Consider the following 13,793-nt stretch of genomic DNA (forward strand, 5'->3'; position numbering starts at 1 on the left):
CTACTAATTAGACTTTAACCAAGTCTAATTCCGTCACCTTGGGCAGTCATCCTAAGCTCCATCTTATAGAGCTTAGGCATAAATGACAAGGTTGTTTACCATTATCACTCGACTGGTCCTTGCACTAGTCTACTGGTGACTGGCCAATGGCTCTCTCAACGGCTCTTTACCAGTTGACTGGTCCTTGCACCAGTCGACTGGTCCTGCCGTTCGGGTACAAAAACTCTCTGTGCTCACTTCGAGTTGACTGGCCCAGTACTAGTCGACTGATACAACCTTAAACTTATGGTTTCCTTTCCCGAGTACATTTCTCTCGCACTCGGACCCTCATGACTCACTTGACTCTGCGAAAGCTTTGACCTCTTGCCTTCAAGCCTGCTTCCTTTGGCTCTCATCCCTCGGATGCATTTAAACACACGGCTCATCCCCAATGTCATCCTTCACATATGCCTCGAAGTCGCTTCCCTCGGCTCTTGTCCTTGCTGCCTTGTCCACGGTCTCTCGGATGCTCCATCTTTCATCGGACCCAAAGTCATCCAGCTAAGTCATATGTGTATCCTGCAAACCTACAGACTCACATACACATATCAAATACAAGGATGAACTTAACTTAAACTCTTTGCCCAAACACCAAAATACATGGTCGCACGGACCATTAGGATTGTTCCAACAGACCTTAGATGCGAAAATTGTGTACCTTGCCAACGAAGATGACCCCCTTTTTATATCATCTCTCACAATCTTCGTGACCATAAAGTGGCTTCATGCGTCAGAGTTTGTTAGGTTGTTCCTCGAAGAGCTTTTGAGGAATCTTTTTTGTACCCACAGATGTACCTCTTTTGTCATTTACAATTTAAACATTTTCTAAAGTCATTGGAGGAGGATGTCGTTATAGATGAATCACCAATGAGAAACCAGATAGATTTCGAAGGATCTTCTAAAGGAATATTCCCTGACAATTATACCAGGCTATTAAAATATTATCTATTGTTTATCTACTGAATCTATCTCAGTCGGTCCGCAAGGCCGATCATATTACTTGTCATTAATCTGCTCTATCATAAGTTAAATACTGCAGAGGTATGTTCAAAGACTATATAGTATCCAAAGTATGCCAAAACTTCATTCAATTAGTCATATAATAGATTATGTATATTAGAGCTTTATTTTAGGGATAATGTGACATTAGGCAACTTAAAGCCGGTCGACCTGTGCCTGACAGAGCGGATATGTGGAGTTTCCTAAGGATAAGTGTATTTAAGCCTGCTCGGTCTTTATCCGACTGGGCGTACACAGATATCCTTATGATCGACCAACCTCTATCTGGTCAACCTTATAAAACTTTATAAGGTCAAGTGTCCTTAAGCCCGTCCGATTTTTACCCGGTTGGACGTACATGAAGAGCCTTATGCTTGACCTGCTTTTGCTCGGTCAATTTTATACTAAGAGTTTTATAAGGCCAAGTGTCTTTAAGTCCGCCCGATCTTTACCCGGCTAGGCGTACACGAACAGTCTTGTGTTCGATTGGTATTCATCCAACCGATCTTATACTAAGAGCTTTATAAGGTCAGGTGTCCTTAAGCCCGCCCGATCTTTACCCGGCCAAGCGTATACATAGAATATATATTCGACCTGCCTTTGTTCGGTCAATCTTATACTAATAGTTTTATAAGGCCAAGTGTCTTTAAACCGGTCCGATTTTTACCCATTCGATCGTACACGGACAACCGTGTGTTGATCGATCTTCGTTCGACTGATCTTATACTAAAAACTTTATAAGACCAGATATCCTTAAGCCCTCCCGATCTCTATCCAACAGGGTGTACACAGAGAGCATAAAGGACGTACACAGAGAACTTTATGCTCGACTTGCCTTTGTTCGATCAATTTTATACTAAGAGTTTTATAAGACCAAGTGTCTTTAAACTTACCCCGATCTTTACTCGATCGGGCATACACGGACAGTCTTACAGACAGTCTTATGTTCAATCAATCTTCATCCGATCAATCTTATACTAAAAATCATATAAATCTTCATCTGACCAATCTTATACTAAGGGTGCGTTTGGTTCGGGGTTATTCTTGATAACCTTGGTTATCCATCTAAGGTTATCAACAAAAACCTTGTTTGGTTTAGGTATTCGATGATTCCCAAGTAATGTTCCATGCCCGACACGTCAGCAAAAGGGTCATGCAGCCCCGAATCGAAAAACCTCAGAAAACTAAGGTTTTTGTTGATTCTGGGGTTAACGAATTTTTTTTACCAAAAATACCCTCTGATAAGAAAAAACATGAAAAAAAGGAAAAAATGTAAAAAAATATTTAAAATGTAAAAAAAATAAAAAAAATGTTTTGAAAAATTTAAAAATTTAATTTTTTAAAAAAATAAATAATTAAAAAAAATTTAAAAATAAAAAATAAAAATTTTAAAAATAAAAAATTTAAAAATGTTAAATTTTTTTTTAAAAATTAAAAAAAATTATAAAAAATTAAAAATTTAAAAAATTAAAAAAATTAAAAAAAATTAAAAATTTAAAAATAAAATAAAATAAATAAATAAAATTTAAAATTTAAAAAATATAAAAAAATAAAAAAATATATAAATATAAATAATATAAATAATATAAAAATATAAAAAATTAAAAAATAAAAAAACACATAAAAAAATAAAAAAATATACAGGAAAAAGAAAAGTAAAAAAACATTAAAAAAAAATAAATAATAATAATAATAATATTATGTATAGTTGGTTTTGTAACTGAGGATAATACGGTAAAATATTAAACTAGGATATTCATTAAAACCTTCAAACAAATAAATTTTTATTGTATTACCTAAGTTGAATCAAACAATATTTAATTATGTTTTATTCCCTATAACCTTGGTTATGTGATTACCTGATAATCATATAACTAAAATTATACATGATGACTTGAACCAAACACACCTTAAGAATCATATAAGACCAAATATCCTTAAACCCGTCCATCTTTATCCATCCGAATATACATAGTCGTATAAGTATTCTTAAACCTGCCCAATCTTTATCTAACCGAATATACACAAATAACCTGTATTCGATCAACTTCGTCCAACTTATTTTATACTAAAAATTTTATAAGACCGATCTTTTTTCGATCAAATATACATGGAAAGGGTGTATGTTCGACACAAGTCCATTAGCGATCTATATATTAAAACTCATTAATGTCTTTTAAAGTTAATAAAAAAATTGCCAAAAAAATATTATAATTCTAGAAGGCTCAAAAAATATATTATAGTTCTTTTCTTTTTACGGGAAATTAGATAATAGACACTCGAGGAAACAAATTCGATTAATAATAAATTGTACACAGCTATCTATCTGCTGTCTACGACGACGACAAGTCCCCAAAAGCGAGACCCATGATCACCACACCAACGCACCAGCCATGGGGGTTCTCCTCCGTGTCCTAGAACCACGGCCACGATAAACTGGAATTGGAGCCGCCAACGGCAGCCTCCTCGGCGGGGAGGACGTAGGTCCTGCAGAGTGGGCACGTTGCGTGCTGGTAGTCGAGCCACGTTTCCAGGCAGGCTTTGTGGAAGAAGTGGCCGCAAGGAAGCGTGTTCACCATCGAGTCAGGTTCGAAGCAGGCGAGACAGACCCGGCAGTCGGATGCCCTCTCCGCTGCCCGCCTCCGACCCAGGGCCAAGCCGAATCGAATCGGCCTGCAGCGGCTGCGGAACCGATCGGTCAGGCTGTGCGGCTCGCGATCCTCGCCGGCGGCGTGCTCCGATAGCGGCGGTGACGGCCCACGGAGGCGGAGGAGGGAGCGGAGGAGGGAGCGGAGGATGGAGATAGTGAGCGCGGTGTTGACGAGCACGAGAGTGAGCACGCTCTCCGATGGGGTCGGCAGGCTGGAGAGCCCCATGGCCGTCGGACTGGGAGATTGGACGGTCGTGATTCCACCCTTGGAGATTTCAGATCAAAGCTTTGGATGCGCCGGGAGTCGATGACCGGAGACAACTATAAAATGGGGGAAAAAACCCGTCTTAATCAGATACTTCAAAGGAACTGAGATTTTTAGCTCCAAGATTGGATCATACTGACAAAAGTTACAGATCGATCGATCGATCGCAAAAATTGCAGCAAGATCGGAACGAATGGTATCAATTTCTAAGAAACTAGTGAAGAACTATTCCGAAGCGATCAAGAGAACCGAAAAACGGAATTCAACTTCAAAATTTTCACAGAAAAGAAACCCAGATTAATTTTTCAGAAACAAAAAAGATGAACAACGATCGAGCTTCTCGAAGCCAAGCATTGAATCGACGACGCCAGATTGGGGGGGAAATCATCGAATCATCAACATCAACAAAGAACAGATCTGAAGCACTCACTCTCGGCGATTTGCTTCTCTGTTCTCCTCCTGTTCGGAAGACTCCAACTCGAGGCAAAGTTAGGGCAAGCCAACAGAGAACGGTATTTAGAGAAGGTTAAAGGACGGTACGCTTACCGCTCTCCCTTTTTCTTGTCAGTTGCCGAGCATTCGGACCTCGCGAACTTTTCGTATTCTTAAACTCACCTCGGATCAGCCCAACTTTTACACTCTCGTCCAAATGCTGTTAACTGCATAATTAAACTAATTAATCATATTTTTAAGCATAGTAGCTTCTAGATTTCCCTCGGGCGACACGTGTCGCGCTGGAAGAGTCACAGGACCTGTCTCCCATCAGCCGGCTGTGGCAGATGGAGCCCGCTGCAACTGCATGCGTTCTACGCGTGGCTTCATGCAGTGAGCTAGCGTCATCTTCTTCATGGGGCTGACACGTCCATGAACTCCTCCGACTCGGTTTCGTAAGATCGAACAATATTCGTTCCTTCGAAGATTATCTTATTAAATCACGGTGCTTTTAAATATTTCTTTTATATAGATATTGATTATGTCCGCTGAGTCGACGGATGCTGGAGACGTGACACACTTTGCTGTTTCCGACTGGTGGTATAGCCCTCCGACAAACCTACAAGGAAGCTGAGCTGGGAGGGATTTTCCGACGATGATCCTCCGACGCTAAAGTCAGGCAACGAGAGAGGCAGAATAACGAGGCTACAGTAGAGATGTGTGTCTACCTTCGTCGACATCTGGGGTCTTTATATAGGATCGCGGGGAAGCGCGAGCACGTTTCCCGATGCGTGCACGCTTCTCCAAACATACCTTAACAAGTCTGTGTCAGAAAAATACCTCTGGCGCCATTCCGCAATCGTCCGAGCATATCTCGGATGTGACGGTGGAAGCTTCCACCGTATGATTCTGTGTACGGCTAGGCCGCCAACTCTGCTGTTTGTCGGCGGCAGGTGTCTCGAGGATGATGTTATCCCCTGTCTCCTTTGTCCTCTTGCGTTCCTTGTTTGTTCTGTGGCCGAGCGGATCGGCCGCTCGACAGGCATATTACTTCTGCATCGGTCATATGCTCGGATGAGACTGCTTCTGCCTGTGTTGCCTTGTGCACCGGCCGAACGGACAACCCGCTCGACCCTTGAAACCTTTTTACCTTAGAGCATCGGAAACCTGACTCCTAGTCGGATTGTCTTTCATTCGGTTCGGAGGATTCACGGCCGGTCGGCTTGCGTGACCCTGTCGGTAGGTCTGCCTCGTCCGGTCGGTCGGTCGGCCGGTCTCCGGGTTGACTATCTTGACCTTTGACCTCCACGTGTCGTTGACCCCCCGTTGACGAGGGTCCCCCGTCCTTATCATCGGATCACATGCCTCCCCTTCAAGTCTAGTCGAAGGAGGCGGCAAGTCCGACTGACTGGACTATGAATTCAGTCGGGCGACCTTCACTTCGTTGCTCCCGAAAGTGTATTTCCGATCGGCTCTAAGAGGCCCCTCGGCCGATTGGCGAGTTGATGGCTATGCCTTGTAGTTTTGATCTCCATTTGCTGCTTGTCGCGCTACTGTCTCGGGGGTGATCGGCGTCGTCGGTTCTCCTCGGAATTCGTGCTAATCCCCATTAAGCTGTCCACGCGCGGATAATGGCGCTCATTAAATGTTGTCCAATCGTTGATCGCCACTTGGCATGTCCGTCGTCATCATACGACAGGGCGTAAGCTTCGATGGGACATACGTCGGTTCAAATCCGACGGTCCGATGTCCTCGCTTCTTTCGATGACCTGGATCGGACGGCTGTGGTGAACCGAGACCGGGGTTTATGAAGCGTCGGCACTGAGCCTCCTTCTATCACTCTTGCCTTTGCGTTTTTGGCGATTCCTCTCGCGACCATCTTCCCAGCGTCCGCTTGCCTTGGTGCTCCGACAAATTATCGGCCTTCTCCTTTGCACTTTGCTCCCAGTAAGCTTTCTCCTATCCCTATTTTCTTCTGTTTTCTCCCTTCTGGTAGTCTTTGTATTCGTTTAGTGTAGTTCCAGTCTCCTCCCTCAATCCTTTTATTTTCCTTTCCTCTATCCTTCCTTCCTCACCACTGTTCCGGCGATGGCTAGCACCTCACAGCCTTCTGATCCTTCTCCTGGCCTATGGTACATGACCATAGTTAGCCGGTTCGACGAAACTGACGCGGGACGCTTCCTCAGCGAATTTGAACTGCCTTCTGACCATAGACTAGTTTTAGCCACCTCTTCCGATCGGCCCTCTAATCCGCCGAGCGGCACTGTTTGCTTCTTCCGTGACCAATTTGTGGCCGGTCTGCGCTTCCCTCTACACTCTTTTATCCGGGAAGTTTGTAATTATTTCCGCATCCCGCTCGGCCAACTTGTCCCTAATTCTTTTAGGTTGCTGTGCGACGTAGTAATCCTCTTCAAGCTGCACGGCATTCCCTTAGTCCCCAGAATTTTCCATTACTTTTACTACCCAAAACAGTCCGAGTGGGGTACTTTTCTTTTCCAGTCGCGGATCGGCCTCGTCTTCTTTGATAAGATGCCGACCTCGAACAAGCACTGGAAGGAAAATTATTTTTACCTTCGCTTTCCCGAACTGCCATCCTTTCGCACCCAGTGGCAGACCACCGTGCCGAGCCAGCCTAATCTCGGTAAATACAAGAGCCAGCCGGATTATCTTCACGCGGCTAATCTATTAGCCGGTCAGAGGTTCAACATCAACAAGCTACTCCACGAAGGGGTGTTGTATATATTTGGCTTGAGCCCGATCCGAACGAAGCTCCCGAGCAGCATGGGTAAGCACTTTCCTTGTCCTTTTTCCTTTTGGTCTAACTGATTTATTCTTCTATTATGCAGCTGACATCATGTGGCGCGCCAAGGTTGCCGAACGGCTGAAGTTGAAAGCCACCGAAATGGAAGCGGTGGTAGCCAAGGAGATGGCCGATTTAGGCATCGCGCCGGTCGGCTTGCATGAAGGTGAAAGCGAAGGCACTCCAACTGAGGCCCGAGAGTCTGCCGATCAGGTCGCCGCAACTGGAGCGGCAGGGGATGCTATTTCTTCAGTCGATCAGCAGCCTACATCTGAGGACGCGGAGCGGTCGGCGGGCGATTCCCCACTGATAGTACGCAAGCGTCGCCGGACGACCATTGTGCATGCTGAGCCGGTGATTGGGCCAATCGACACCCCCTTAGAGACGACCGACCCGCTACCCGTCGCGCATGAGGCCATTTCTTCTGATCGGACTCCCTCCCAGCTCGACCAGCCAGCAGCTTCGACTGGAGCACCACCCGTCAGTTCTGTGCCCCGGGTCCGACTTCGGCTCAAGCGCTCGGACATTATTTCTGCACCGATAGGCGAATCGTCCAACCGAGCTGTTTCTTCCCAATCGGATCCGAGTGGTCGTCGAGTGATCCAATTCGTCCTCCGTCTTCCCACCGAGGAGTTCCTTTTGGCGACGGATCAGCCCAGTGCTCCCGAGCATCAAGTTACTATTCGAGGGCCGCTCGCCAAGACGTGGGAAGATGCGAGGGGTCGGGTCGCCCTGATGACTCCCGGTCAGCTAGCCGACAGCCATATGCAGCAAGCCACCGGGGTACATTTCTTAACATGCTATTATGATGACTTTACCAAGTTCCTGACATGATCCCATCCGAATGCAGCAATGGGTGGAGAACATCGCAGTCAGCAATCGTCTAGCCGAACTGGAGGAGGAGTTGAAGAAGCTCCAAATTTCTGGAGGGGCGCCGGCTGAAGGGCCCACGTATGCTACGCTGAAGTCCGAGCTGACCCAAACAGAAAAACTGCTAGAGGCCGAACGGCACAAGTCTTCTGGCCTAGAAACCAGGGTAGCTGGGTTCGAAGTCCAAGTCAAGTCCCACGACCACCAGATCACTGTGGCCACCAACAGAAAAAATAGGATCGTTGCTGATCTGGATGCGATGAAGGTGCAAGTCTGAGCGCTGGATCAACGCGTTACAGAATTGACCGGCCTGCTATCTACTGAGAAAGAGAGTCGCGCTGCCCTTGAAGCTAAACTGCAGGCAGATAAGGAAGAGCTCCAAGGAGCTCTTGACTCCTCCCGAGCGGCGCTCAAGGAATACCAGGACGGAGAAGCTAACCGCTTCAAGGTGATGAGACAGAACTACCTTCGATCGGACGAATTTGGTAAAAAATTTAGCGATCGGTTAGTTCTGTCCTTCGAAGAGGCTATCCGGGCGACCACTACTTACTTGAAGGCCAAGGGCCATCTCCCAGAGGATACCTCCATCCCCCCCCCCCCCAGACATGGCCGGCCTGCTGGAAACCGTTCCGGAGCCCATCTTCGAGCCCCTGGAGACATGGCCGGCCTGCTGGAAACCGTTCCGGAGCCCATCTTCGAGCCCCTAGAGTGAGGAGCATTTATGATTTTCTTGCGGTGTTTTTTGTAACTCTTCCGAGCGGCTCTAAGGGCCGGACTTTTAATGGATATATCCCGTCTTGTTATTAACTTACTCTGTCAATACTTGTGTCCTCCGATCAGACCGCGAACTATAATCGTTCACGTCTCCTCCCTCTTTCTTTTTGTTAATCGTTTCTCGTCTTGCCCGGCCTTCCTAAGAAATTTTTAACGAAGTATTCTTTACAACTAGGCCGCTCGGCTGGACACCCCACTTATAACGGAATTCTCGTTAGATGGTCGCGAAAGTACCTTTGTAACTCGGCCGCTCGTCCGCTCGGTTCACCTGCCGACCTCTTCAGTACCTTCTCGCCGATGTATTCAGACGGAAGTACGTTATCACTTTTTTGTCACTATGGACAAGGCTTGTCGATTGCTAGTGTTTGAGCCGGGGCCCGCATGACTTGTCGCGTCTATGCCAGACAGTCTTCCGGCCGGGGGGGTTTATAGTCGCCGGTTCGACTCTAGAGTTTAACGTCGCCGCTCAACGATCTTCAAGCCGGGGGGTTTATAGTCGCCGGTCCGACTCTAGAGTTTAACGTCGCCGCTCGACGGTCTTCAAGCCGGGGGGTTTATAGTCGCTGGTTCGACTCTAGAGTTTAACGTCGCCACTCGACGGTCTTCAAGTATAGTCGCCGGTCCGACTCTAGAGTTTAACGTCGTCGCTTGACGATTTTCAATTCGAGGGGTTTATAGTCGCCGGTCCGACTCTAGGGTTTAACGTCGCCGCTCGACGGTATTCAAGCCGGAGGGTTTATAGTCGCCGGTTCGACTCTAGGGTTTAACATCGGAGCTCGACGGTCTTCAAGCCAGGGGGTTTATAGTCACCGATCCGACTCTAGAGTTTAACGTCGCCGCTTGACGGTCTTAAAGCCGGGGGGTTTATAGTCGCCGGTCCGACTCTAGGGTTTAACGTCGGAGCTCGACGGTCTTCAAGCCGAGGGGTTTATAGTCGTCGGTCCGACTCTAGAGTTTAACGTCGCCGCTCGACGGTCTTCAAGCCGGGGGGTTTATAGTCGTCGGTCCGACTCTAGAGTTTAACATCGCCGCTCGGCGGTCTTCAAGCCGTGGGGTTTATAGTCGCCGGTCCGACTCTAGAGTTTAACGTCACCGCTCGACGGTCTTCAAGCTGGGGGTTTATAGTTGTCGGTCTGACTCTAGAGTTTAACATCACCGCTCGATAGTCTTCAAGCCGGGGGGTTTATAGTCGTCGGTCCGACTCTAGAGTTTAACGTCGCCGCTCGACGATCTTTAATAATAAGCTCGTAACTCGGATAATATACACCCGGGTGAACGACGCGGGGACTTCGTATCGAGCATTTGACTCGGATAATATACTCCCGGCCGAACGGCACGGGGTCTTCGCCATCGAGCATTTGACTCGGATAATATACTTCCGGCCGAACGGCACGGGGTCTTCGCCATCGAGCATTGGGCTCGGATAATATACTCCTGGCCGAACGGCACGGGGTCTTCGCCACGGCATCATGCTGCTACCCGCTTGGTGCGCCAAAATCATGTCTTTGCTTTGTTCTTATAGCTTTCATTCTTGCAACCAAATAATACATCCGAACAGAATATTCAAAATATATTATATCAGCGCACCTTTCATCCAACCCGATAGGGTTGGAGGTGGTTTGCGCTCCACGACCTTTCTATCTTTCGTCCATCCTCATCTTCCAAGTAGTAAGCAAGCTCCCGATCGGAGCTTCTCGATGACTTTGAACGGTCCTGCCCAGGGAGCCTCCAATTTGCCTACATCCCCGACCGGCTTCACTTTCTTCCAGACCAAGTCGCCCACCTGGAATGCTCGAGGAATCACGCGGCGGTTGTAGTTCTGCTTCATTCTCTGCCTGTATGTCATCAGCCGGATGGATGCTTTGGCTCGCTCCTCGGAATTTGCCTTGTCGTAGTTCTGGATCCGGACGAACTCTACGCCGACTTCGACTGGGATGACCGCCTCGCCCCCATACACCAGGTGGAACGGTGTCACTCCCTTTCCCTCCTTGGGGGTCGTGCCGAGGGCCTATAAGACTCCCGACAGTTCGTCCACCCAGCTTCCCCCCATGTGATCGAGCCGAACCCGAAGAATTCGGAGTATCTCCCTGTTGGCTACTTCGGCTTGACCATTGCTTTGGAGATACGCCACCGACGTGAAGTGCTGCTCAATGCCATATCCCTTGCACCATTCCTCGAGCTGATTTCCGACGAACTGTCACCCGTTGTCCAACACGAGCCGACGCGGAATGCCGAACCGACAGATGATGTTTTGCCAGATGAATTTTTTGACCATGTGCTCGGTTATCTTGGCCAATGGCTCAGCCTCCACCCACTTGGAGAAGTAATCTACTGCCACCAATAGAAACTTCCTTTGTCCGGTCGCCATAGGGAAGGGTCCTACGATGTCCATGCCCCACTGGTCGAACGGGCAAGACACGGTGGACGCTTTCATTTCCTCTGTCGGCTTATGTGAGAAATTATGGTACTTCTGATAGGAGAGACACGTTGCGACGGTCCGAGCGGCATCCTCATGTAGCGTTGGCCAGAAGTATCCGGCCAGAAGGATCTTCCTAGCCAATGATCGGCCGCCCGGATGACCTCCGCAAGATCCTTGGTGTACCTCCTGGAGAATGTACTCTGCGTCTTCTGAGCTGACGCATTTTAGCAATGGTCGGGAGAAAACTTTTTTGTAAAGTTGATCTCCGACGAGAGTGAACCGGTCGACACTCCTCCTTAGTAGCTGAGCTTCGTCCCGATCGAAGGGCGTGGCCCCTGAACGCAGAAACTCCATGATGGTCGTTCTCCAGTCACTCGGGAACGTGAGGCCTTCCATCCGGTCTATGTGTGCTACCAAGGATACTTGCTCGATTGGTTGCTGGATGATGACCGGCGATATCGAGCTTGAGAGCTTGGCTAATTCGTTTGCCGCCTGGTTCTCCGCTCGGGGTATCTTCTGGACCACTACCTCGATGAAGCCGGTCTTGAGTTTCTCAAAGGCCTCTGCGTACAATCTGAGTCTTGCATTATTTATCTCAAAAGCGCCCATGAGTTGCTGAGTGGCAAGTTGGGAATCCGAGTGGATCACGACCCGACTGGCCCCAACATGCCGTGCGGCTTGTAATCCGGCTGTGAGGGCTTCGTATTTCGCCTCATTATTGGTTGCCCGATAATCTAGCTGGATGAATAAATGCATCTGCTCTCCCTGAGGCGACAATAGCCTGATCCCAATTCCGCTTTCGAGTCGAGTGGACGATCCGTCCACATATATTTTCCATGTAGCTTCGGGCTCGGGCTTTTGTACTTCGGTCACGAAATCTGCCAAGGACTGCACTTTGATCGCCGAGCGGGGTTGGTATTGGATGTCGAATTTGCTAAGTTCCGTTGTCCACTTGATGAGCCATCCGGAAGCTTCAGGGTTCAGGAGTACCCTTGCGAGCGGGTTATTTGTCATCACAATAATGGTGTGCGCCAAAAAGTAAGGGCTCAACCTCCGAGCGGCGAGTACCAAGGCGAAAGCCAACTTCTCAAGACCGGTGTAGCGAGACTCGGCATCTTTTAAGATATGGCTTAAAAAGTACACTGGTTGTTCCTCACCGCTCGGCCTTACTAATGCTGAGCCCACAGCATGCTTAGTTGAAGATAAATATATGCGGAGCGGCTCACCTTCGGCTGGTTTCGCCAACACGGGTAAGGAATTCAGATAAGTCTTCAATTCCTCGAATGCTTGATCGCACTCCTCGTCCCATTGGAATTTGGTGGCTTTACGGAGAATCTTGAAAAATGGCAAGCTCCGGTCGGCGGTCTTAGAAATGAACCTTGACAGTGCCGTTATTGGACCGGTGAGACGTTGTACTTCTCGGAGATTTCTGGGAGGCGGCATGTCCTGCAATGTCTTTATCTTGCTGGGGTTCGCCTCTATACCCCGCTTGGTCACAATGTAGCCCAGGAAGCGCCCGCCTTTTGCCCCGAACAGGCACTTCTGAGGGTTAAGTTTGACGCCATACCTTCTCAACGTTTGGAAGGTCTCCTCCATGTCCGCGTAGAGATCGGCCGCCCGGAAGGACTTGATAAGTATGTCGTCCACGTACACTTCCAGGTTGCGTTCGATCTGCTCCCTGAAGACCTTGTTCATCAGACGCTGGTAGGTGGCTCCCGCGTTCTTCAGCCCGAACGACATTACATTGTAGCAGTAGGTGTCGTCCGCCGTGATGAAGCTGACCTTCTCTTGGTCTTCTCGGGCGAGCGACACTTGATGGTAGCCTTGGTATGCATCCAGCATGCATATCAGCTCGCATCCGGCCGTGGAGTCCACCAGCTGATCGATCCGGGGAAGGGGGTAGAAGTCCTTCGGGCACGCCTTGTTCAAGTCCCGGAAGTCGATGCAGACTCTCCACTTGTTGCCCGGCTTGGAAACCAGGACCACATTTGCAAGCCAACTGGGGAATTGTACTTCCCTTATGTGGCCGGCCTCCAGAAGCTTCTCTACCTCTGCCCGGATGATTACATTTTGCTCCGCGCTGAAGTCCCTCTTCCTTTGCTTCACCAGACGAGCATCCGACCGGACATGAAGTTTATGTTGCGCTACGCTTGGCGATGTTGGTGCAATTTCCAGTAGGTCAAGGTTGACCTAGTTGACCAAGCGTAAACCTTGGTCATGGTTTCGATGTTTGACAATACAGAAATACATGTAGACATGGGCAATGCAGGTGCAGTTGTCCATACGGAGAGATACTGATCAAGGTCTGATCAGGTTGAATGAAGAAGAGTCAAGTAGGTCAAGGTTGACCGGATACTTGACTGGGAAGTCCTAACTGGGATGTTAGGCAGAATGAAAATCCTAGTGAGTGAAGCTAGGTGAAAGGGAAAGTCCTGGTGAGTGAAGCCAGGCAGTTGGAAAAGTCCTGATAAGTGAAGCCAGGAAGTTCGGAAAGTCCTGGTGAGTGAAACCAGACAGTTCGGAAAGTCCTGGTGAGTGAAACCAG

At 48.2% G+C, this 13,793-nt stretch overlaps 1 protein-coding gene across 1 annotated transcript; it reads right to left on the reverse strand.

The window, feature by feature from the left end:
- Window positions 1–3,302: 3,302 nt before the first annotated feature.
- LOC122029644 (probable E3 ubiquitin-protein ligase XERICO) lies at window positions 3,303–4,527 on the reverse strand. The gene is made up of 2 exons (XM_042588716.1): window positions 4,384–4,527; window positions 3,303–4,009 (listed from the first exon to the last, which is right to left on the reverse strand). Exon 2 carries the CDS (start codon window positions 3,912–3,914, stop codon window positions 3,453–3,455), a length of 462 nt encoding a protein of 153 aa, XP_042444650.1. The 5' UTR covers window positions 3,915–4,009; window positions 4,384–4,527; the 3' UTR covers window positions 3,303–3,452.
- Window positions 4,528–13,793: the final 9,266 nt, after the last annotated feature.

Source organism: Zingiber officinale, chromosome 10B (assembly GCF_018446385.1).
Source record: "Zingiber officinale cultivar Zhangliang chromosome 10B, Zo_v1.1, whole genome shotgun sequence".
NCBI lineage: Eukaryota > Viridiplantae > Streptophyta > Magnoliopsida > Zingiberales > Zingiberaceae > Zingiber > Zingiber officinale.

What these genes read in the sequence shown, in the direction of transcription:
- LOC122029644 (XM_042588716.1), bottom strand. Translation starts at nt 3,914, where the DNA reads ATGGGGCTCTCCAGCCTGCCGACCCCATCGGAGAGCGTGCTCACTCTC.